General features: G+C 40.6%; 1 protein-coding gene across 3 annotated transcripts in view; it reads right to left on the reverse strand.

Moving 5' to 3' along the window:
* Nucleotides 1-25,188, reverse strand: part of LOC112118435 (SLIT-ROBO Rho GTPase-activating protein 2) — a 204,790-nt gene that overhangs the window by 22,021 nt on the left and 157,581 nt on the right. For all 3 annotated transcript variants that reach the window (XM_026655276.1, XM_026655275.1, XM_026655277.1), the window contains exons 10-17: nt 24,527-24,724; nt 16,682-16,766; nt 13,936-13,963; nt 12,189-12,219; nt 8,249-8,309; nt 5,549-5,626; nt 3,415-3,549; nt 1,795-1,900 (exon numbers count right to left, since the gene is read on the reverse strand). In XM_026655276.1, coding sequence (XP_026511061.1) covers nt 1,795-1,900; nt 3,415-3,549; nt 5,549-5,626; nt 8,249-8,309; nt 12,189-12,219; nt 13,936-13,963; nt 16,682-16,766; nt 24,527-24,724 — 722 coding nt within the window. The remainder of the gene's footprint in view (nt 1-1,794; nt 1,901-3,414; nt 3,550-5,548; nt 5,627-8,248; nt 8,310-12,188; nt 12,220-13,935; nt 13,964-16,681; nt 16,767-24,526; nt 24,725-25,188) is intronic.

A 25,188-nucleotide genomic window follows, 5' to 3' on the forward strand; every position in this document is an offset into this window, starting at 1 on the left:
CTACTGAAACAGCAGTTCCATCTCCTGCTGCATACTGGGGGTTACTCTAGAATGTCTCCCATCCAAGCATGACCAGGCCTGGTCATATTTAGTTTGTAGTACTGAGGATTTCACAACTTTAGGGAGTATTTTCTGCAGGCTGAGGTTGGATTTACAGCACTTTCAGTTCTGCTATGAAGTCAGCCTTGGGGTTTATTTAGAGTCCTTTGCCTTTCAAGTTAGTTTTGGAAGTGCGGCTAATCCAATTAGGAGCCAAGACAATTCAACAAGCTACAGCGATTTTTATTTCAGCTTCAGAAGTCAGTGGGAGTTGCATATGCATGTCTAAACAGAGTGTGACCCCCTGAGTTTTAGGGCTATGCTTTATTTCATGAATAATGTCTGTTGCACTGTTGTGTAAGACTGGTTGTTCAATGGCCATAGCATAACTTATTAGTTAAAATCAGTAAGATTTCTCAAAGCAGTTGTAGAAATAAATTTCCCAAGCTCTATACAAACTAAACACACACTATTTCTTCCATTCTGGAAGCCGAATTTTCCTCCATTTTATTGGAGGCAGTGAGGGCAGAAAGAGCTGCTTTGTCTAGCTAGTTTTAATGACCTGTGGGAGACAGATGAGAGAAAGGGCAAGAGCTTCCATATCCCTCTAAGTTATTTATAGCGGAAACCTCAAATTGCAGTACAAGACGTTAAACCCATCATGAGGAAAAGGATGAGACATCCATCCTCCAGGTTGCCAAAATGATGCGATTAAGATGACTGAGCTCTGCAGAGCTGCACCTCAGAATTCAGCTCTGAAGTATGGAAGGTTGAATCTTCTTGTACTGTCACTCCCCTGATGCAATTGGTCAACCAGACAGGAATCCACAGAGCAATGCCAACATATAATCATTGGAACAGTGCCTGGTTTTCTATTGCTTGGTTTTAGTATAACGTTTCAGGGAACTTTGGCAATGTCTAGAGGGAGGCTGCAAAATTTAGCTCCAGATCCAAAAACTTCTGGGGATGTTCTGATCCAGAATTTTGGTTCAGTCTGTTATAAAGGTGCCAGATGGGAAGGTCAGATTCAGTCTCTGCCAAAGTTTAGGATTGTACAGATCTAGTGTTTTGATTCAAGCCCAAATACTGTGTATATACCATAGATAATTTAAACATCCCCTCCCAAATGCAGTCTCTCTTTTTTTTACCGGCCCCAATGTGAACATGATGAAGGACAATACCACTGGAACACCCATTTGATGTTATCAGCTTCCATACAGAATATATGCAGGGATGTAACATTTCCTCCTCTTAGCATCCTCAAGAGCCCCACAGCATGCAAGGAGAATAAGGCTGGGTCCCCTCTGCCAGCAGAGCTCCATGTACCCACCAGCTGGGGAGTAAGGATCTTATGCATTTTGAGCCCATCTACCCCAACAAGGATGGAGTACGCAGCATTCCCAGTTCTTGCTAGCCTGGGACCCAGACCCTGATCCTTCATGCTGCACTTCCATTAGCTTACCAGGCTAGCTCTAGTATTATGAATTTTCATTTCAAGAACTCTGTTGAGGTTGCTGAAGTTTTTTCTAATTATCATTTTGCAATGCTGAGAGGCCCAGCAAAATAGATACAATAGTTAAGTAAGCAGGCTGAGAGGCAACAAACTGCTACTGGCAAAGAGAACGGCACTTGTAGCCTGAACTGCTGCTCTGGATCAGAAACTGCAGAGTGTCAAATCTGCAGTCCTCTCATTCAACACATTTATACCAACCCCAACATCTATTGCAGAGCTCTAGTGCTTTCAGGGATACTCACTGACTGAGGAATGCAAAGAGGTATCTCATTACAATCAGAGTGGTTTTAGGCAAGCTCAGAAGGACCTTCCGGATGTGTAGTGCTCTTTCTTGTAAGTTATCCATTGCTGAAAGGAGGAAAGAGCACCATACAGAGTTATTATATCACCATGGCCATACCTGAAGTCACTGAATCTGCACGTCTGTGGCACACTAGGAGGTTCCCTACACTAGGGTGTAAAATATTAAAGATAGGAGCCAAGATACAGTAGCACAGAATCTTGGGGAAGAAAGGGGCTATCTGCTTCCTGTAAGGTGTATGATGTGTTCTCCAGAAATGCCTTATTGGATGATGTAATGTATGCATAACCTGTTCTGCAAAGCCCTTTATTGCAAAGATACATGGTATGTGTAATCTATCTGCAGGTTCCCTTACAGTGTGGGTGCACTGAGTGATGTCTGTTTCACTAGATCCAACACAATAGCTCATTCCAATCAGCTACAAAAGGTGGGTGTTGAACAAAAAAGTGTTAGGTCTGACTCAGAAAATAGATTACCATAGCTAAAGGGTGAGCTAAAAGCTCTGTGTGCAGCAGACGACGGAGAAAAAAAGTAGGCAGCATAAATCCTCAGCCCTGGAAGGATGAAGTTATTTGGGAGCAGATTTCTTTTCATCTAATATGAATTAAGCTTTGTAAAGTCATTTACTGTGAGAAGAAAACCATGAGTTGTTTCGGAAGCAGTTATCTTTGCCCCACTTCAAAGGCTGCCGCTGATGGCTATTCCACTGCCTGGACAATAGATTCATTCTTTGCTGCTGAATGATTCGGCAATAATGGGACCATTTAAACTTGGTTTCCAACAAAAAAGAAAAAGCTTTGAAATAATCCAAGCTGTTTATACCTGGACTGTGATCACTCTCACATTATACATTCAGTAGTGAGAGTCCATAAGGAATCTTCCTTGTGGTTATGGAAGGGTTATTCAGACTGGTTAAAACACACAGCTGCTTCCCTGCTGGAAATACATGGCATGCACCAGAACAGATGTGCTGCATGTACATGGATAGCAGACTGGGGATAGCAGACTGGTCAGGAAAACTCTGCTAGAACAGTGGGCTTCCAAGATGGCAGCTGGAAGCACGTTCTGAGTTTAGGCCTTTAAAGGAGCATTTTGTGCAAATTATTATTTTAAAAAAACTACTTATGAAGCTTTGGCTCTGAAGATGCTGTGGCCACTATCTCAGAAACATGCTGCTGTGGTGCAGATCCCAAAGGATCCACTTCATTCTCTTCTCAGATTCACTTTCCTAAACAGGCTTTGCCATGAGATTAAAGAGTGCTACAAAGAGAGTTGAGCAGACCTCTCTGGATGATGGCTGGAGCACAGAGCCTAAAAGGGATTAGGAGAAATATTTTGGGAGGGGATGAAGATGGGATGCTCAAAAAAAGCAATCTGGGCTATGATGGAAAATAAAATCAACATTTCTGGTGCAATAAAAGTTTGCTCTTATTACCATAAACTGATCTTTTTGGGGGGAATGGGGAGCAGAGGATTGAGGGGGGGGGTTGATAAAGGGTCATCTGCATTTTTTTGCAGGTCTTCTATTTAAATAGAAAACACCATTCCTTCATCTACTTACTGACACAGGCAATCAGATCATGAAAGATTTCCTTCGGAAATAGAGGGTGCTCCAGCCCTCGGAAATAGAGTTTCAGAACTCCCGCTATTGAGTCCATATCATGGTCATTTTGGTCTCCAGCCAGTGGATCCTCCCCTAGTTACAACAAAAACAATAATAATAAAAAAAAGGAGGTAGGGAGGAATAGTAAGAACTTTGGTAGACAGAGGATCTGGCTGCTCTGCTAGAAGGACATGTCTCAGCCAGAAAGAAGGATCCATGTAATCCAAAGGTTACTCCCTATTCCCCCAACACCCCGAGCAGGCAATGGGTGATTGGGAAAGCCGTCCCCTAAGTACAGCAATCAAGAAAGGTCCTTGGCAGCCATCCTCTGTGGCTGGAGGTGGCTGCATGCCCCCAGTCAGGCAGATAAAGGGGTTGACTTTCTCATCTGACCCCAACACATGGAGGAAGAGTCCCCCACCTATGACCACATTGGGGGTGGAATTACTCCTGGAGCTGTGGTTGCTTTGGGAGGCTCTGCAGTCCAGGTGTTTTTGGTTGGAGGGAACAGACAGAGCATTTGCTTAACTGGGTTATAGGAGGTAGGAAGCACATTGCCACAAATTGCTCACGTCCTAATCAACTCTGTGATTCACTGTGGGGTTGCTTTGGGGCCTACACAGCAGGCCAATGCTTGTGCCAATCGCTACCTTTACAAGTCTTAGAAGGAGACATGTTGTGCTGGATTGGTAGGGAAATAAAGTTTCTGGTGCAGTTAATTAGTGACTATCTATATTGTAGTTCGCCTATTACAAAAAAAAAAGACACACTGAAGGAGCTGTTCCCTACGGAAATCTCCCTATCAAATATAATTAGATTTTATGATGGGGCAAACCTCAAATCGAAGCTATATATATCCATTATGTGACAGAAATTACCAAAGCTTGCCTATTACTTTAATAACCACACAGGATAATAAATGGTCCACTATGAACCAGAGCATTATCTTTGATATTAACTGCTACCAAGGGTTCTGGATTAAGTAATAAACTGCACAGACATTATTGTTAACTTCGTCAGTTCTGTATATCATCCTCTTTAGAGGGACAAGCAAAATGAAACTAAAAAAAGTAATGTTATTTTGATGATACTGGAATAACTGGCTGTTTTCCCTGAAATGTCTGACATCTGTCCTTTACTTTAAGAAAGGTAGTCTGAGTCTGGTATTGTAAGCCCTCAACCCTACCACACATGCATTTCCTTTGTTCTCCAAGGTATTTCATTCTCAGATAAAAGACAAATGCATTGTAGTCTCAACAACCTCATGGTTAGGCAGAATAAGATCACATCTCTAAAATACGTACATCTCTCTCTCCTCTCACTGATAGCAATTTGCTATGCACCCATATCTGGGATGTGGAGATATGTGAACATGAAAACTTACAATTCATGTGTCACTTGCAACATGAAATGTATGAGGAAGCAGGACCAGCCTTGTGATTTTCAGAGTCCCAAGCAAGAAGGGCGCCACAAACTGCTAGGACTGATCTGAAAGCTAACTTTTTCTCTGGTCCCACTGTGGCAGGGAAACTGGGTCAGATGTGACTTGCTGTGTCAGAGGGCCCCCAAAGAGTTGCTTGTGCATAAGGCTAATCACATATGCAAGCTAAAAACCCAACAAAAGCCCTCCAAATAAGAGTAAAATGAACAGTGAGTTGAAATGGACTCTCTTACTTTGTGGTGATTAGAGTAAATGTAGTCATATTGCTTTACAAGAAATGTCAGGGGCAAGAGATCCCACCCCAGGCATGGAATAGAGTCTATTCACAAAGTGGAGGAAAACAGACTAGGCAGTTAAATCCAAGAAGGAAATGTGTGCAGTCATTAAACAATCCAACATGACAGGTGCCGAAATTCTGAATGATTATTATACGGCGATGTAGCAAGACATGAAGCATAACATATCAAGTGACTTTATATGTTCAAGGTTAGTGAGCACTGAAAAAAATTCTCTGCCTGGAGTCATTTATGAAATGTAGAACTGTAAAAAAAACCACACTACCCAGGGCACAATCAGTTGTGTCCAAAATACTAAAGGTATTTTAGAATGGTAACACCTGTGGTGATATGATACAGAATACACCCTCCTTACCTCTCTCAAATGCGTTTTTGATATCATTCACCTCAACCTGCGATCCAGACACTCTGAATATGCCTTCATGCTGCAGTCCTGTAAGACAATAAGAGAAACCCACAATGACAGTCAAAGATTTCAACTCAGTTCCTCATCTGGCAAAGTAATATTGCATAATCGATTTGAAAAGATGAGTTTTATTGGAAGGTGTCATTAAAATGTCTTTCACCATATATCACAAACCAACAAAAACATTTTCCTATGATAATTGAAGTTTACAACTAGGCAAAGTAAGAAAAACGCTGCTGGAGAACTTAGTTTGTTTTAAGAATATTTACTTGAAATATTTTGGCATGTGATGTTGACAATTTGACTTTTAACAGTTTATATAATGCTTTAACTTTTTGAATCTTAACATGTACTGTCATTAAAGCATCATCTGATCTCTACATAATTTCCCACAAATGTGAAAATTCTGATACAACTTTTAAAAAAATGCTTAAAGTTCATAATTTTGTGCAACTGCAAAAATTTAAAATCATTACGCTTAAAAAAACCCTTAAAAATAAACATTGATATCACCTGTTGAAATTATTAAAAAAAAAAAAATCCTGCCCAGCCTAGGCACAATCAGGGTGGGATCCCATCCATCTAAAACATTACAACCATGTCAACAAGCAGGACAGGCCAAATTCTCACACCCTTTGGGAAATTTCCTTCTGCAAAAATCTAAGAATACAACAAGGGATGAACTCCCCTTCCACACCAGGAAAAAAGTGAAAAGTATTTACTTCCCTCCCTCACTAGAAGGAAGTACCACAAAGTACTCTACTAACTTAAACTCATATACAACCTATATATTGAATCACTTGGCTCATATACAACCTATATATTGAAGCCACTCCTTGGGCAGAACACAGCAACTTTTTATTGTTTAACAGCAACAATAGAAAATAGTTACGACAAGAAGTGAACAACTTATTCAATTGAAATTACAGAATGTAACTACCACTAATGTGACTTGATATTTGGGACTCTAGGGGAGTTTTCAGGATATTCCAGTAGAGTAGTTAAGTATTATAAAATCATTAAAACTAATGGGGGCAAGTAGTTGATGGATTCCAATGGATTCCTATAAAATATCTTTGTTGGAACATGAAATATGAGCAGCAAACATTTAAAGCCAACATCCTAACTTCTAAAATAATTCCAGCACAAGGAAATGGTTGTATTTATTCAAGCCTCTGGACAGGAGCAGGGAGTTTGACTTTTGCAAAGCTCTATGTACTGTAGGTTTATGGCACTGTATATGTAATTAATAAGCTCTTTTGGATCATCTGTGGCCAGCTCTTCGTCTCATAAATTATGGTACTATTTTAATCCACAAGCAATGACATTCTTGTGTTACATGGCCCTTAATTATTCCTGGTATCATCAGCACACATATCACATTGCACAGTGAAAATAAATATATACCGAAATGCAGCAAACTGAAAATGAAAATGGAATCAATCCACTATCTACAGGGAAATCTTTATTCAAAAGCATCAATTCAGATGCAAGATGTAATAACCATGTTACAGAACTTAACTTTAACGGGTTAAGCCATCAATTCTTTATAATTCTCCTTTGACATGGATTTGTACGAGAAGAGCACATGTCTCTAATCCCAAATTGTGCTTTCTTTAGCATATATTTTATTTGGTACTCCAAAAGGGAAAAAGTGGGGAGAACCTACACAATAGTTTCCAACCTGCAATAGTGATTAAAACAAAAGCAAAGTACAATTGAACCTATTCTCTGGCTCTGTGTATTGGTTAGATGAAAACAAACCCCAAGCTTATTGACTAGCAGCCGTTCTTCATGCTATTATTAAATAACATTTAATTAAAAACACACACAACTTAGAATAAAATGTGTGGAAGATGTTTATCTTAAAATGCTACATTTATCCTTTATCCAAGCAAATAAATCTGCACCTCAGCTCCCGTGAACGGTCACTTGAATATTGTGGGCAAGGAGAATAGCTCAGAACGTGAGGCCGGGGAGAGTTGTGAGTAGGCAAGACAGATATTGGGAGGGAGGTTACATGACAAGAAAATAGATAAAGGCACAGAAACAACTTGAACACAAAGGCCTGGTAATATTGCCCCAGTCAGAGGGATAATCTTCCAACCTCATGCAAGACTGAAGACAAGAAGCTATGGGACACACGTTGAATGAAACCTAAGGAAACTTGAACACTTCTGCAGTATCCAAGTAACTCCCCGCTGGGAAGGAAGGATACATGTAGGAGGCACTATTTAGTGCTTAGCATTCCCCACCTCAAGTACCTGCAGCAGCCAATCTGTCTTCCTATGCTTAGGATAGACAATAGTGCAGCACTACTGACTCTTCCAAGTGGACAGTGGGGAGTTCTTAGTAGTGCCTGCTGTAGGATTCCAACACACATGTTCTGCACCAGGCTACTCTAAACATTCACAAGAGACTCCGCACATTGAAGCAGCCATGTGATTCACTTAAATTAGAGATGGACGGACTCAGGTTATGAAATTTGGATGTCAACTTTCCTAGAGTTCAGGGGCGGGATCCAAATCTAGGTTTTCTGGTTCCTCATGATGAGTTTTACACACCCTTAAAAAACAAAAAAAGTTTTGCCTGCCTTATTCTGTTAAGGGGCATTTGAAAAAATGATTACTTTGTCATCTGTAAACTTACCATGTCTGCTAATGAATCGTATGCAGCTCTCCACCACAAGGGGAATGGCTTGGCTGGAGTCCTGAGCAACCAAGGGAGAAAATTAAAACAAATAGTCAAGCACAGAGCTGACTGAAAAATAAAAAACAACTCTGAAATCCACAAGCAAAACTTCATGGAGCAATACACCTTCTGCCAGGGATTGGGAACAGAGCTGTCCACAGGGCCCGAAGCAGAGTCTCTGAAGGAGGTACTATTTGGTTTGTGAATTATCCTAGAGACATAACACTGCCTTTTGCAGAGATGGTAACTGCCATCCCAAGCTATACAGGAATAAATATATCTATGTGCAATGAAAAAGCACCAAGTCAAAACCAAGGATCACCAATTCTGATCTGGACTCAGTGTAGAAGACCGTTATTGGGCTGCATTAACACCTTTAGGGCACAGCTCCATGCAATGCCTCTGGAAGCAGCAATGTTATAGCACCAGTGGTGTCATACGAGCTCCCTGTGGCTGGCCAGCTTTGCCAACATCATGCTTTGAGAAGGCCAGTTGGTGCTGCTGTAATGACTAACTCTGCACAACACCTATGCTCAACTGGTGCACAAGGTGCCAGGGAAGGAAAAGGAGAGAAAACCTACTATGCCCTTCCTTCATCTCGTGCAGCGCATACCCACACAAAGTTGTGGCCCTCTGGCTGAGTCCATATTTGTACATTTTTCAGATTGATTTCCATTTATCCCAAACATGACAAATTTTGGTTTTGCAGAACAAGCTCCTGACATTTTATTGCAAAAACATTTTAGATGTCATATGCTCACTGACCTTTGGGCTAAGCACTGAGTACTGTCAAAATACCAGTTCACAATGACAGCTTGGAGTGCAGGCTGTTCTTTGGGCCAGGGCCAGAACACAGTAAATGACACTTTCTAGCTTGCCAATTTCCACCATAAACAATTCAGTGATGAAGTTGTGTAATAGGCGAACAGTTCAATGCACTTCTCTAGCCCCTGTCTTCAGAGGATCACAAGATACTTTGCAAACAATTAGATTTCAACAATATCTGTGAGATAGAGTATTACTGTTCCCATTTTAGAAAAGAGTCAACTAAAGCACAGAGGTTAAGTGACTTAATTGAATATATTTTTTAAAAGGTTTAGTGATTTTCCTTTTAGTGGGCTGTAGAATTCCTTTAATTCATAGATTCCAAGGCCAGAAGGGACCATTGTGATCATCTAGTCTGACCTCCTGTATAACCCAGGCCAGGGAACTTCCCCAAAGTAATTCCCAGAGCAGATCTTTTAGGAAAACATCAAATGTAATTTTGTAATTAACAATTTTCCCTCCTCATTATCTGGATTGCACTAGCTTTCTGCAAGCTGTATAAGAGGACACACTTTGCAATACAACAGTGCTTTGAAACACTATGGAAACCTGCAGCTTACTTGGCGAATGACAAAGAGTTTATTAATAATCATCCAAATAGCACCACCGATTTACACAGCTCATTTCAGAGAGGCATCAAATGAACTTTATAGAGAAAAACACACTGTCCTCAAAGAGATAATTTCTGAACGATGTGCAATTTAAATTGGTAGGTCACACTCAAAAGAGTCACACACAAGTGATTTCATGTGGATTATTTGAGGCACAGAGGCACTCATTTTTCCAAACGGATTAGCTTTTAGGTTTTCAAGTCACAGGGTATAGTATGTCATCTCCAATCAAGTACAGAATACATTGTGAGCCCTCAAACACTACTGTGAATGGCTATTAATAAACAGACATGCAGCTATTTCACTTCCTGTTGAAAGAGTGTTACTAGTGTGTAAACAAAGCAACAATCTCCACAACAGATGAGTTCAGGATATTCAAAAGATCCAGCTCTGCTGCATAGGAGAGCCTGCAAACAACTTGAAATGCAAATTCTCTAAATAAAGATTCAGATTTTCATTCAATTTATATAGCTTTTATTCACGGCAGATATTTCTACAAACTCTCCCCTGCCCTCCAGCATCCCAAAATAACTAAGACTATACCTTTCATCTAGCTGCAGCACAGCAGCCTACATACTAAATTATGATAAAGCCAAAAATCTTGAGATGTAACATGGAAAGTGGGTTTTCAAAAATCAGCATACTGGATTTTAAACATAGCTTATAATCATTGCTCAAAATATAGCAAGGGACATATCGTGCCTACAATTTCCTAAATCGGAAAGAAAAATGTAAAATACAGTCTGCCTTTCCCTCAAACTACCAACATACTAACAAGACACGCATGGTGCTGGCTATCCTGCTATATACAATGCCTTCTAACAGCAACTGCAACCTACTTTCTGGCTAATGAAAAGTGCCAGCAGACAGATTCTGTAAGCTATTGCTCAAGAATGAAAAGGGACCAAAGGAGGAGCAGATGAAATGATGTTTCAAGTCAAATCTTGTCTCTATTGGATGTGAAAAAATTTTTCCAGCTCCTTCCTATCCCAGGATAACATGATCTAGTTCCTTTGTTATTAAAATGTCATAGTTTAAAAGGCAATAAGTCATCCACTATGGACAGAAAAGAAAGCATCCTTAGAATTCCTTGGAGTCCCTTTTATTATGAAAGGTATGGCCAGCGTGCAGTTACAACTTTATTTAATAGAAATGTGAATTTAAAAGAGAACAAATAGCAGTAGAAATAATATATGTCATCAGGAAACAATGGACTGTGAACCTTAGTGAAGCAGTTTATGTAGGCTGCTAGTGGGTAATGATGTCACAGACAAGCAGGTCTGATAGTTCCACCCATAGAAGACAGTGATACAAGCACACACACCTGTCATGGGTGAAGATAAACTAAAGTAGGATAAATACATTGCCCTATTCTGTCACAAGTTAACAGATTGAAAGTATACTCTTCAACAAGAGTATCTCTCATATGAACCATATAACTAACATACCTATTGTTCTTCAGGAAGACTACTATAGGACAGAGTCTAACGATGCCACATGATGAGTAGGAAGATGGTAACATGGCTCAAGAAGCAGCTGAGAGTCAGGCAGCTTGGGTTCTATTCCAAGCTCTTCCAGACACTATGTGGCATGGGGGGGGAAATCACTTACGGTCTGTGACTCAGTTTCCCCATATGTAAAATGGGGATAATACTATCCAATGTCACACGAATACTCAACTCATTAACGTTTGTCAAATGCTTTGAGCCCCTCTGATGGAAGGCTCTACAGAAGGGCAAGTACTATTATAACTAAGTTATTGAGCTGATTCAGTATCAGCCTTTAACCAAAATTGTTCAGTAATTGGGAATGCCTGAGCTCCAAGTCATAGAGCCATAGAATATCAGCGTTGGAAGGGACCTCAGGTGGTCATCTAGTCCAACCCCCTGTTCAAAGCAGGACCAATCCCCTGACAGATTTTTGCCCCAGATCCCTAAATGGTCCCCTTAAGGATTGAACTCACAATCCTGGGTTTAGCAGGCAAATGCTCAAACCACTGAGCTATCCCACACCCCCAAATATCATCCTTCCAATATCATTATTTATTGTTGGTTTAGTATGGACAATCCACTCAACACTGTACAAAACACAAAAAGATCAGTCCTGATTTCCAAGTTGCCATTAATTTTAATGGAAGATGCGTGTCAAAAACTGACAGATGGCTTTGAATATCTCAACCAATGCCTGTCCAGAAGAAGTTACAGCCTCAGAATATAGGACTGCATCGAACTTGTATGGAATTCTGGACACCAGATCTTTCTCAAAATACCAAAAAACATAAAAATGAAGTTTGTTATTGCCCAAAAAGGTGACTGCAAAAGGTTTATGGAAGATCCAGGTTTTTACCATTTCAGTTCTTACATTCCCAAACACTCAAAAAAGAACATACAAAAAAGCTCTATGCAAGAGACAGACACAAAAATAACCCCCCATCCCCACACACAGAGTGAGTTCTTTATTACCTGCTTCCTTATAGTAGAGCTGCGTCTGCCACTGATCAGAAGCCCAGAACGGATCATCGGTGGAAGATGGAGAGGAAAGAACACAGGCAAATGTCAAGGTGACCACTGACAACCAAAATACTTGCTTGTATGGTATTTCAAAAACTGTACTCAGTCTTGGTGGGGAAAGGACCCAGATATGGGAAACAATTTCAATGATATACACTCTGTCAGTTCACAGGAACTTTGGAAAGACTAAGTGATTTAATATAAAAGCACGGTAATCCTGAAACTGGAACAGGGGAGCCCATTGCCTTAACACAAGCCTGTACTTAACCTCTTCCTTCCAACCATATGAAAATCCAGTATATAAACCCCTTCACTCTAAATCAAGTTGGTTATAATTTTCAGAGAGCACCTCTCCAAAGTAGGTCCATTGTACTGGATGATTTAAAGCCACAGGGAGAGGGGGAGAAAAAAGTAAATTGGTTTCCCTCTGTGCTGTTAATATAAGCATATTAATGCATTCTTTATAATAACCTGTGATTAAAAAAAATAAAAAATGGACACCAAATTAAACCATTTCCAAATAACAAAATCATGATTACAAATGGCTTCATAATTATTGTTTATGCAGGCGGATATTAGTGCCTGATCTGAAGGAGGTCTGAGCCTGCTCTGCTGAAAGTCCTTCCTTTTATCTTATTTCTGGGGTTTAGAAATTCTTAGCTTTCTGTAAAACTGAATCATGGGAGATAAGGATAGAGAAAGCCTAATGGATCATTCAGCCCAACTGCCTGCCAGGATAGTTGACTGCGGAATTCTAAGTATGTCAATTTTATTGTGTTGAAGAATCACAATTATAGCGTTCATTTTGCAGATTTTTTTTTTTTTTTTTTAAAAGAATGAGATGTAGTGAGAAAGCAAGAAAACAGATTTCATGAGCTGTCACAGGCAGTGAGGTATATTTTAGACTATTGGTGAAAATGATTCTGATATTTAAAGTTGTTTCACAATGAATAATATTTTATTATTACAGATGTCAGACCCTAATTAGGACCTGTCAGCTCTGCTTTACTGTGAGGAATGGGGGAAATGGAGTAATGATTTCAGATCTGCAGTAATCACCCTCACTTTAAGCAGCCAGCGCGCTGCACAATCCCTGTGGCCAACACAGCCCCCAAAAACAAATTCAGAGACACAGAACTGTTACATTTCCCAGAAAGCCCCCCACCCCTCATGATGAGAGGCTGAGTTTCACATATTTGGTGACTTCTACGGCACCGTGATTGATACTTGGCCTCAGTTACAGCAAAATATTTATTCTTCATGGCCTCTCTGTGCTGCAATCCAATTCCATGTCAGGCCAGATGAGGTCAGCAGGGCAAGGAGAAGAAAACGCCTCTATGACCATTCTCTTCCCCCCCACCCTCCTATTAAGCAATCACAAGCACTTCAAGATGCTGCTTGGCTTCTTGTCCCTCCCCCCGCCCCCATGTGGATAAATCCTGAAGAGTCCAGGACCCCATCTAGGTTAGAAAAACGAGGTGTGTTTAGCAATATGGTGTTCGTGAACTTGGACATCATTTAGCATCTAGATCAGACAAAGGCAATGGTGCTTAAAGATGTGTTGCTTAACAGGAAATTCGCAAACCCCACCTTTTCTTCCTAATCTACACAGGTCCTGAGTTGGTGACTGACTCCTTTTGTCAGCTGTCTTTTTGGAAGAGGCTCTTTTTTAAACAATGTTTATTTGAGCCACACCTACCTGGCAAGGGAGCAATCAGTCCTTTGACCTGTTAGGGAGACAAAGAAAGAAATATAAAGGCTTGCACCAGAGAACAGAAATGGGAAAAGGCTTTTGACGGACATGCAGACCTTAATTTGGAAGCGGGGGAGAGGAGAGCGTGGGGAAGGGAGAACAACAGCTTTAAGGAGTGACAATGTGGCTGCTTCCCCCAAGAACTGCTGCTATTAAGATCATGTGAGCCCATCCCCGTTGGCAAGGCTCCTCTGTGGCTGACCAGGAAATGCAGAAACCAGCTTCGGCTGCCTGAGGACTCTCTCTCTCTGGAAAGCATTGTATCTGAAAATTGGTTCCCGTGCACTCTAATTGTTGACTTTCACTGCCAAAAAACTAGCCTTCTCAACCTCTCCCTCCTCCTCCTTCCCAAGGGAGCTGGGAGGGAGGTTGTGGGGGGGGGGGGGGGGAGGAGGAGAGAGATTATACTTTATGAAACCACTTAGGAAGATTGAAAACATTCTCTGATTTGTTAGCCCACAGGCTTGACGTGCTAGCATTTAGCTATTTCAGGAGGCAGAGCTTTAATGATATTTTCCGCAATCATATTTGCAAAATTGTTCCATTAACTTTCATTCTGTTCGCAATTTGGGGACCAAGCTACCATGGCTACTGATGAGACAGGCAGCATTTTAAAATAGCACAGTAAGGAAAAAAGGAGACAATATTTGGCAAGTACCTTTGATAACCCAACATTCCAGGCCAGATCCTCAGGTGGCATAAATCAACATCACAGCTATGCTGATTTACACCAGCTAATGATTTGGCTCTCCTTTCCCCTCCAGAGTTTAATGCCTCCCTGAACCTGGGTAGAAGAGAGTGAATGAAAAGGGCTAATTGTTGATTGCTGAGAATCAATAGAACACTTTGTGAGCAGCCACTTTCCCCTCCTTGCGTAAAAGCTCATTTAACCAAAATGGTGCATAATTTATAAAAATGTTATTCAGAACCAGAGTTCCTAACCATCTGTCCCTACCATCATACATATAAATTACACGGCTGTGGCAACATCAAGGGGCTCTTACATTACAGTGACAAATGTAGACAGTCAGAGACATAATTACTTGTCGAAAGGAAGACCTGCTGGTATTTTTATTACCAGAACTTGTCATCTTTAGATTAAGGTAATTTGCAAGAGGAGTGATAAAATGTAACCTAAAGGAAAAAAACAAAAAACAAAAAAATAGAAACATGTACTCCCCAGTGTCTGGAGAGATGCAGCTGCGCATTGCATTTCAGTGGGCAAAACTTCCTAGAGAGAGACTGACGCAATGCGTGAAAGGTTTTAGTATACCCACTCCCAGTTAAGTGACATTTTATAAATGGGGCTAGATGCTGAGCACCCAACTCTGTTTATCCCATTGATTTCCTTGGTTTGGATTGGAGGCATAATGCACCTCAGTTTCCTTTGATCTCACATATAACAGCAGGTTTTTTATGTGTGTGCGGTGGTTTTTTTTTGTTTTTTTTTTTTAAGTGGCTCTTGCTCACTCTGACATGCACCAGATCCCTTCACAAGCTCAGCTCCAAAGAAGTTTAAGCATTGCAAAGCAACCACAAACAGCAGGGGCCTCTAAATCTAGAGAGATACAACCAACACATTAAACATTCCTCTTGCTCCTGCCTTCTGCCCCTCAGCTTGAGATCAGTTCAAGGGGCAGGCAGGTTAAGAGGAAAGAGGTCATGGTATGCAGGGGTCAGCTATGAACCAGGAATGTGATTAGTCACAGGGGCAGGTTGGGTGTCATTTGGAGATGCTTAGAGACCGAGGAAAAATGCTTTAAGGAAACAGCGTTTCTGATTCCCCTTCCTAGGACAGTTGTAGAGACAAGGGAATCTTAATATCCTTTCCTCACTTCCTACAGGTTTGGTCTGATTAACATGAAGCTTTTTTTTTGTTGGGGGCGGGGAAGAGGGGGAGAAAGAACATTTTTATCCTGAAAGCAAACACTTTACAACCTGCACACTGTTTAAATTCTCATCCAGAAGACAACTTGCGCACTATAAACTTTGTGGCCTTCAATTCAGATACCTAACAAAGAGGAGCAGGCCCTGCTATCATGTAAATGTAAGGTTCTAGGAGTCAGACTAGATATTGAGACTGCCAATCCATCCTCTCCGCAAATGCTGGCGGGGGAGGTTTGCATGCAGACATGGATGCATTGCTTGAGGTGTGTGTTTGGCCAGCAGTGGTGGGAACATTCAATCTTGACTGCTGCTTCGTGCCAAGTAGATGCGGGGGCAACACATTCTGTCTGCTCTGAAATTTCTATTTCCACGAATAAAGGTCATGTTCTGCATTAGCCTGGTTTGGATTGAACCTACAGAGGTGAAAAGCAGCTCATCTACCATGCAAACAAATCTTTCTACCACCCTAATGAGGCAATGCTTCTAAGATCAGCAGTAAACAGTAAATCACAAGGTTTACCTCTGTTCAGATTATGAACAGAGGGGGGGTCCTGAGTGGGCACATTCTTCATTTAAACAAATAGATGAGGCACATTAGTACCTCATTAAGCATTTGCATTTGCCTTTCACAATTACTCAAGCACCCATATAGTGCTGCACCAAGTAAGCCGGAAAAAATAAATTCATAAAACATGAATATGTCCGCTTAGCACTGGTAATCTAGGACAGTTACGCTCAGTCAGCTGACTAATTTAATAACTATAGCTGACTGTCTAATGCAGTGACAAGCAGGTCCCATACTCACTTTCTCCCAGTGTCTTCTGAAGAAGGTCATGCTTGGCCTGGAGCTTAGTGATCAGGTTCCTGCCTTCCAGGTACTCCTTCATTTTCTGTTGGGGTGAAAGAGAAAAGCAAGACCATCAATGGGGTGTTTATTTCTCAGATGACAACCTTTGGTCTGCTGGACTCTGCATACAGTTGTGAACCCTACAGCGAGAAGGATGAAATAAATCTACAGACGTACATCAGAGTCTCAGCCCATACCCCAGCAATCTGCCATCTCATTTCTCTTGCCCCAGTCTAGATATGGACTGACTCTCAACTGAATGCTTGGCATGTCTGAGACATCTAAGTGGCCGTCTTACACCCTGCTCTCCAGACAGAGAGAGGGACAGAAATGCACTTTCATCACGTCACCGACAACTGAATGACCAATCTGTTTTAACAAACTAAAAGGCTGCTACTGTGCTTATTCTCTCACTTAACCTCTCTCACCCCACTTTACTCGTCAGATACTGCATCTGCCTCTATTCTGGATACACAATAAGGAAAGGAAAAAACCCAACAAAGATGACATTTGCTCTGCTCATCTCAAGCTAAAATATCACAGACCATTCTCTATTTGTTTCTCTTGAGGTGGATAGGTTTTCCCAGCTCTTCAGAAGAGATTTATAAACTGTTTCATCCCTTATTCTGGAGGACAATACATTTTTCTTCATTGCTAACATGCTGCAAGTGTACAGAGTGCTGTATAGAAGATCAGTGTCAAGTTTACAGTTGGAACAGGTTAAGCATTTATAATCTTTTGCTCAAATATTAGTGATGAACACAACTTTATCGTATAATACACTACAACATTTCAAAAATAACCAATAGAAAGGGAGTTCAAGTGAAGACAATATCCTATGATAAATTATTCCAACTCTTGTCCTCATCTTACCTCATTTCTATCCACTGTCTTTCACTCTAGCTTTGTAGTGTCAAATTTAGACCTAAGCTCCTTGAAATACACAGGGTGTCTTAATTTAAAGTGCTATTTTCCTCTGTTAGTCTTGTGTGGGTCATAACAATGGGCACGCTATAAATATATTTAAAGGGTGAGAAGAATCATGGAACAGGATACATAGACCATATCAAGGGAAAGTAAAACTATTTAGGAGCCCAGAAGCCCCAAGTTGTGGGTCCGCTGACTGTTAGTTTCTAGAGACAAGTCAGTCACAAAGAAGATTGGCATTTGGGTTTTAATTAGTGGCCAAAAATCAGGATGCTGCTCCTGACTCTGAACTGGAGTAGGAATTTCATCAAAACTAAGTCTCTTGGGAGACTTGCAGCATTTACGGCTTTGTTGCGGGCTGGTACATCAACAGCTTTGGTCCTGGATAAAAGCAGGAAGCATCGAAGTGAGTGGCAAAATAAATTAAAAATTAAAGTTAACCAAACATTTCAGAACCTTCAAAAGAACCTTGTACCAAAGTTTAGTGCTGACTGGAGATTTCCTCCCAGAATCTGTCCAAATCTATTCCAAGCATAGGCTGCTTCTTGCATTCTAATTTTTTTTTTTAAACCTGAAAGAGTCGCATCCATCTATTCATATCTAGACAATTTCACTCAAGTTTTGACAGACAACCAGGTTGGGACTTCGTCCCTGCGTACCTCATGCAAAACGGCCAAATGATATTGCATTTCATGCTCCAGGGAGTTGGGATGGGAGATAAGTCTGATTCTGAAAGGTGTTGAGCTCCCTCAACTCTGAGGGAAGTCAAGGAGAGCTGAATAGGGGCAAAACATTGCAAGATGTGGCCAATGGGTAAATCCAAAGTTTAAAGATCCACAAATAAACTTGCTTCCCCAGAGACCTACGCTTCTTTCTGAAGTATAGACAGAGTAAGACTGTCATTCTTGCTTTACTTCTGTATTCACTATCTCCTGGCACCTTCTGACAATTATAATGAACACCCAGTAGAAACTGGATTTTCATTGTTATTCAGGCCAAAAACCAAATGCAGGTGTTTTCCTTTGTCCAATGTATAGTTTATTGGTTTTATTTTTATATTTGTAATTATTGTTGTGGTGAGGCGGGGAGGAGGGAGTTGGGTCAGAGGCTTTTTACATTTCAACTTACAGCAAGGAACTAAGCTGTATATTTGAAAAAATAAAGTGAATTCAAAATTTCCCACCAGGATTACTAGTTTGCTTCCCCCACCCCTTACCCCACAGCTTAAAAAAACTATGTTTTGTTCTGTGAAGAGATACCGGATTGGCAACCCTACATACTGAACTCCTATTTTTCCATGGACCAAGTACACAAAGGACAACGGCAAGCCAGTGTTTGCTCACACTGGCCTGTGAAGATACCATTCCCCTCAGGGAGGGACCACACCTCTAGGTGTAAGGACCATTCAGTCTCCATGACCTCTTCGCTTTTTGGCCTCTAGGCTGAGAGAACCAACAAGAGCGCTAATCCGTTGTGTGGGGTGGTTTGCATGTCCACTAGGAGCTGAAATGAAAGCACCCAAGAGCTACAGATTTTAAACTACCACCATTCTGGATGAGAGCAGAATCAGTGACATGGCTGTGATATGTTCTCTCCCACTACCAATCCACTGAGCCATCCGGTTCCCCCACAGCTGATGTGACAGTTCTATTCCTTCTAGTTAGGCAGAACATTGGAAATGTGTACACATTTTTTGGCATATGGAACACAAAAGAAAAGCCAACAAATCAAACACACCTTTTAATTCCATAATATAAAACTAAAGTGTATTATGAAGTTTCATCTTTGTTCTTGTGACAAAATGCTTCAGCTACTGTCTCATGGTTTATGAACCACCTTGATGGAATTGCATTATTGTATTTCTTGGCTGCATCTCTTTGCATATTGACGAAGAATGTAAAAGGATGCCATTTGTAGGGAGGTACGGATAGTATTAAAAGATCACTGACTCCTAATGACAAAATTGATAAATATCCTCGTTAGACACAATTCTGCTTTAACACGCAATTTTCGCCTCTTTATCCTATTTATTATTCAGCTAAGGATATTAAATACTGATATGGATAGGCCACACGGACAGTTATTTGCATGAAAATAGGATCTGTTTCTCTCTGAAATTCTATCTGGTCTTCTGCTTATTCCTTACTTAATGCCAGGCTCTTAACCGTCTGGTATCAGCATTCTTCATACCAGCTAATTATGATATTACCCAACACATTATATCATTAAATTAGCAGTACAAGTTCATGACTTTCTAATAGACAAACACTGTTTGCATGAGAGTATCTCCAGTTACCAAACAAACACACCACACAGAACACTGTGGTCAAAGGGAATGAGAAACTCCTGAACATCAACAATCTAAAGCCCTCTGTGACGAATGGATTTTAAGAAACATCTCCCATGAGACATCAGCAGATCTTGGGGGGGAGGAAAGACTTAAAATAATGAGAAATTGAAGATCAAAATGAAGATTCAGTCTGTCTGTAAAGTCAGTCACTGAGATGTGGACGAACAAGATGCCAAAGCATTCCTTGGCTAGGTTGTGCAGTGATTAGAGAAACCTTTTGTTGCAGGACTGGTCATAGGTCAATGGTTTACTTCCTGCTGTCAGTCAAGATCCCATTAAAACAAATAACCATTTGATGAGGTACGAGATTGCCCTCCTGGATCCCATTTGACCATGAATCCTTGCTCCTGAGGAGCTGCACATAGATACTCAGACTTTAAGGCCAGAAGGGACCATCATGATCTATGTATATATGCCACATATATCTGCAGTATAGAAGTGTATGAAATGAGAGGAGAAAGGTGTCCTTCCTTTACATGGGTCTGTTCTGTACCTTAAAACATCTATATATTTTGGTTCTCCCTCTCCTCTAACAGTACTGTATCCACCATGGCTTTGTCCTAGTTCTCATTGCTGGCCACACCCACTCTTGTAATAGACCCATAACCTCTGGCTGAGCTACTGAAGTCCTCAAATGATGATTTAAAGACTTCAGGTTACAAAGAATCCACCGTTTACACTAGTTTAAACCTCAAGTGACCCGTGCCCCATGCTGTGGAGAAGGCAGACAGGCCACAATCTGAAAGAACAGCTTTAAAAACAGCCATACTATCTAAGGCATGCAATCAAAGCAGAGCTGAAGGTGGCCTGCACTTGACGGATATTTCTGTAAAACCCAGGGTGCTCCATATGCGACACTGGAGGTGCCATCTCATGAAGGAAACAAAACATTTCTCCTGGCCAATTGAGGTCATTAAAATAACTTATGAGTAAAGGAGGGGGGGTTTAGCTCCAGCCTCATGGCTAAAGCAGAATTTGAGCCTGAAAATTCCCCCTTGCAATATGACACACACACACACACACACACACACACACACACACACACACTCACTCTCATCACTATTTAGGATAGCAAGTGATGAATGTCACATACTACCCTAAATTCGCATGGTGCCACGCTGAACTGCCTTGTTTTATTTCAGAGGTGGCCGCACTTCAGAGGCGAGAAAAGATTCCTGTATATAGAGCTTATCAAACACTCAGGGTTCCAGAGAAATACATTATGCATTTCTCTGACATTTATTCTGGTCTCTGAGGCTGTGAGGTGTCTCTATGAGTTACATTAGGAACACTGTGCCCAATGCAGAGTTCTCCTATTGCTGCTACAAAGAAAACAATGGTTCCTACTGACTACTGATATTTCATATCCTCTTCATAGTACACTAAATCCACCTTCCAGAGCCTGCCACCTCCCAGGAGCACACACAAAATAAAAAGGACGTCCATTTAAAATCAAACCTGCAGTTTTTTCTTGACGAATTATGAAGATCCAGCAGCATTCGGTTTCAAACAGCAAAAAACAAACACAAAAGTATGCGTGAACTCCACACGATTTAATTTCTGGCCTGGATTTAATCTAAGTACAATCAGACGCAAGAGGACAAAGAAAGACGGCAGTGACAATACAATTTCCATATTGCAAAGACCTCAGAAAGGAGGCTCTGTTAACTAGTAACAGTGTACGCATTGCAATGGCTGTCTTCCTCACATCCACGCACCTTTAATACCCTCCCCCACCCCGAGCCTGTTCAAATTTTTCCAGCAGGAAGCAGCTGTCAGGTGGAATGCATAATAGAGCAAAGTGTAAACTAGAGTACATCTTCCTGCTTTGCTGCCAAGGCAGACAGTTATGCTTTCGAGACTATATGGAAATAGTTTCTGTCACATGTCCCATATCCTTGGCTCCATCTCAAATCTGGGCAGAGCAGCTTATTTTTTTTTATTTTTTAAAAACAACATCAACGTGGATGCAATCAGCACAATTAGCAATGTTCCCAGAATGCAATGAGTAAATCAGATCATCACACCACTGTGCTAATGGTAGTGATTAAAAGAGAAAGAGTGGTACACTGACAGAAGCAGCATGACATTTCTGTAAAATTAATTATCGATGAAATTAGAAATACTTACTCATGTCATGAGTTTTGTCAAATTTTATTAAATTCATTTTTGTAAAGCACTTTGAAGAGAGCAAGCATTGTAGTGTTGCTTAATATTATTTTTAAAACTATTATAATTAACTATAAAGCCAAAATTAATCCCCATTTTACAGATGGGAAAACGGAGTCATTCTCCTTCCTTCCTATCCTTTGCAGACTATTAAATTTAAACTTGTTTTCTGAACGCAATCCCTCTTACATATTGTACTTACCACCACAGTATATGAATGCTGAAAAGTTCAAAAGCAAACAGCATGGTATGTAAATACTGATTTGGAACCAAGGATTATGTTGATACTTAAAGTTGCTTCTTGTTATCTTCCAGTGAGCATTGTGCATGTGCGTATATATACGTGCGCGCACACACATGGTGCGTGTGTGTATGTGTATATGCATCACATTTGATCTGCAATACAGAAGTATATGAAATGAGAGGAGATAGGTGTCTTTCCTTTACAGGGGTCTGTTCTGTACCTTAAAAGGTCTGTGTATTTTGGTTCTCTCTCTCTCCTAACAATACTGCCTTTACCATGGCTTTATCCTAGTTCTCATTAATGCTCTTCAGCTCATTTCTATGTATGAGGAAACAACCGATCTTTACAGATTCAAAGTCTGGAATTCTTAAGGATATTTATAAGTCTGTCCAATAATAAAAAAAAATCAATAAAGTATCTGATTTGACTGTTTACAGGGTCCTTCATACATCAGCCTCATTCAGTTCCCAGTTATTTTATCATGGTTGCATATGACATGATAAATAGCACCTTCATTTCTTGGAGACAGCCCTACAATCCTTCTGGGACTACACTGGTCTGGCTGCATGGGAGCAGGATATTAACACTGCGAAATGGAAAAGTACCGTGCATAGATAAAAATCACAGTAAACTAACCCTATGTGCACGTGCATATTTGCACATAGAGCATCTGCTCTCTCTAGAGGGAATACCTGAAATTCAATTTAAGATATCGTTTTTCTAGTTCCATAATCACAAGCAGGCTAGTCAATTGCTTCTTAATTGTATCAATTCACCTGCCCACTTTTTGCTAACCGAGTTTCACCTTAGAAGAATACTTTTACATTTAAATGCATTATTTTTAAGCATTTGGAGTGCTTTTCTAAGGGATGATAGGTTTATCGGAGAGTTTACTATTAGACTAGACCTGACAAAAACCATCCTGTCAGCCAATGTAATTTGCACAGAGCTTCACAATTTTAATAAGCAACACCATTCTCATAAGAGGAATAGGAAAGCTTTAAATATAGCAGTAGGCTCTCAAAAGGGGTCAGAGTAATGAACTTTACAGGTTTGGTTTTCATCTGCTTTTTGGAAGAATATATTTTGAAAATATTAAATGATGCAGCAGCTCAACATAAGTGATCACAACTCAGGGGGAAAAAATACATGCTGGTCTGAAAGGTAGTAAATCTAGAAGAAACTTGGAATTTTCCCTTCACAATTTTAAGCTCTGTCCTTTCAGCTCCACTGTAGGCAGATGAGAGAGACCAGATTTTACCACCTGGCCATATTACAATCCAAACACTAAATTCTATTCAGTAGACAAAGTACTTGTATGTCTTTTTTAAACAAAAACAAACAAACAAAAATCTAAAAACAAAATTTCATTATTTGTTTTTTAAAAAAAAACAAACCCAGCTCTGGCTGCAGCAAGAACAAACAAGGAACACTCTAATTTTCCCTTCTCGTGGATCTACAGTAGATCATTTTGTCAGGAACAGTGCAAGTTCCTGATTATGGATCTAATTCCCTGATCCTGCAACTGCAGCATGCAGGCCACCTGCCGCACCTATGCAGAGTTGCCATGACCTCATGGGCCTCCATTGGGTGCTCTCTGTCCACATGCTACTGGACCGGAGCCTATAGTATGATGCTGGGGTTAAGAAAAGAGTAACAACTAAGCCACAGTGGCATTTTCTGTATTAGCAACAAAGCAAATCAAAGTTGTCAGTATTTACCTACTGGGGGAAGGCACAAGTATAGCTAAACTCATTAAGCATGTGTTATCAAAATTTAAAAATTATTAAAATACTGTCCCTTTAAATTCTTTCAAACTAAGACTAACCCAGGGCTCTCTCTGTTCCATTTTAATTTCCTCTGTGAAGTGTAAACCTGGTAATAAGCAGTTTCAGGAAGTTTCTCCTAGTTTCAGGAAGAGCTATCCAACATTAAGAAGTGGATTCAAATGGCTTCCTATAAAAATTAAAATTGTCCCTGGAGATTAAATAGGAAAACTCAAGAGAACAAGAATACAGTCATGGATGTCTATAAGGGGGCAAAGAATGCAGCATCTCAAATGTTCCTGAGAGCTTCTTGTCATTGTGAACACCTTGCAAGTCAAATCCCTTACCGTGAAGTAGAACTGCTCCGTCTCCTGCTGATTGGCCCGTCTCTTGGCAATGCTTGGCTTGCTCATGAAAGTTTCAGAGACTGTGGATTTGACGGATTCCATGGAGTTGCTGTACTGGAAGCAGTCAGAGACATCAAAGTCCTCAATTGTGACTATGTCTTGGATAGTCTGCAGTGTGGCTTCCATAGTTTTCTTAACCTGCCTCAGCAAGGACAAAGAGGAGTTAAAATAAAAAATAAATAAATAATGAGAATCAGCAGGTGAAAAACAGGGGATCAGTGTCCCAGAACATTTTATTAATAAACGGATATGACTGCCTTTGAGTCCTATGGGCCGTAACCACAGTACAAGCTCTGCTAATTAACAGAGCACAGTCCACGTAAACAACCGGCTAGCAGCAAAATAAATCTGCATTGCTGTATGCTGTACAAACCCTGCGGTAAGGAAAGTTTTATTCCAGTGCCCTGGTGCGGGGGAAATAGGGGAATCTGCCCATATAGCAAAGAGAAGTGTTGGGGGGAATGGTGGAAGGCTCAGAATCATTTTATTCCGGTCACTAAATCTATTGGGCTTCAAAACAAAAAAACACACTGCATTAAAATAAGACTTCCTTGTAATTTGCCAAGTCTTTTACTGAAGGTGTCTTCCTTGCTTGGGGCCTA

This window comes from Terrapene carolina, unplaced genomic scaffold (genome assembly GCF_002925995.2).
Source record: "Terrapene carolina triunguis isolate 2854851 unplaced genomic scaffold, T_m_triunguis-2.0 Scaffold199, whole genome shotgun sequence".
Taxonomy (NCBI): Eukaryota; Metazoa; Chordata; order Testudines; family Emydidae; genus Terrapene; species Terrapene triunguis.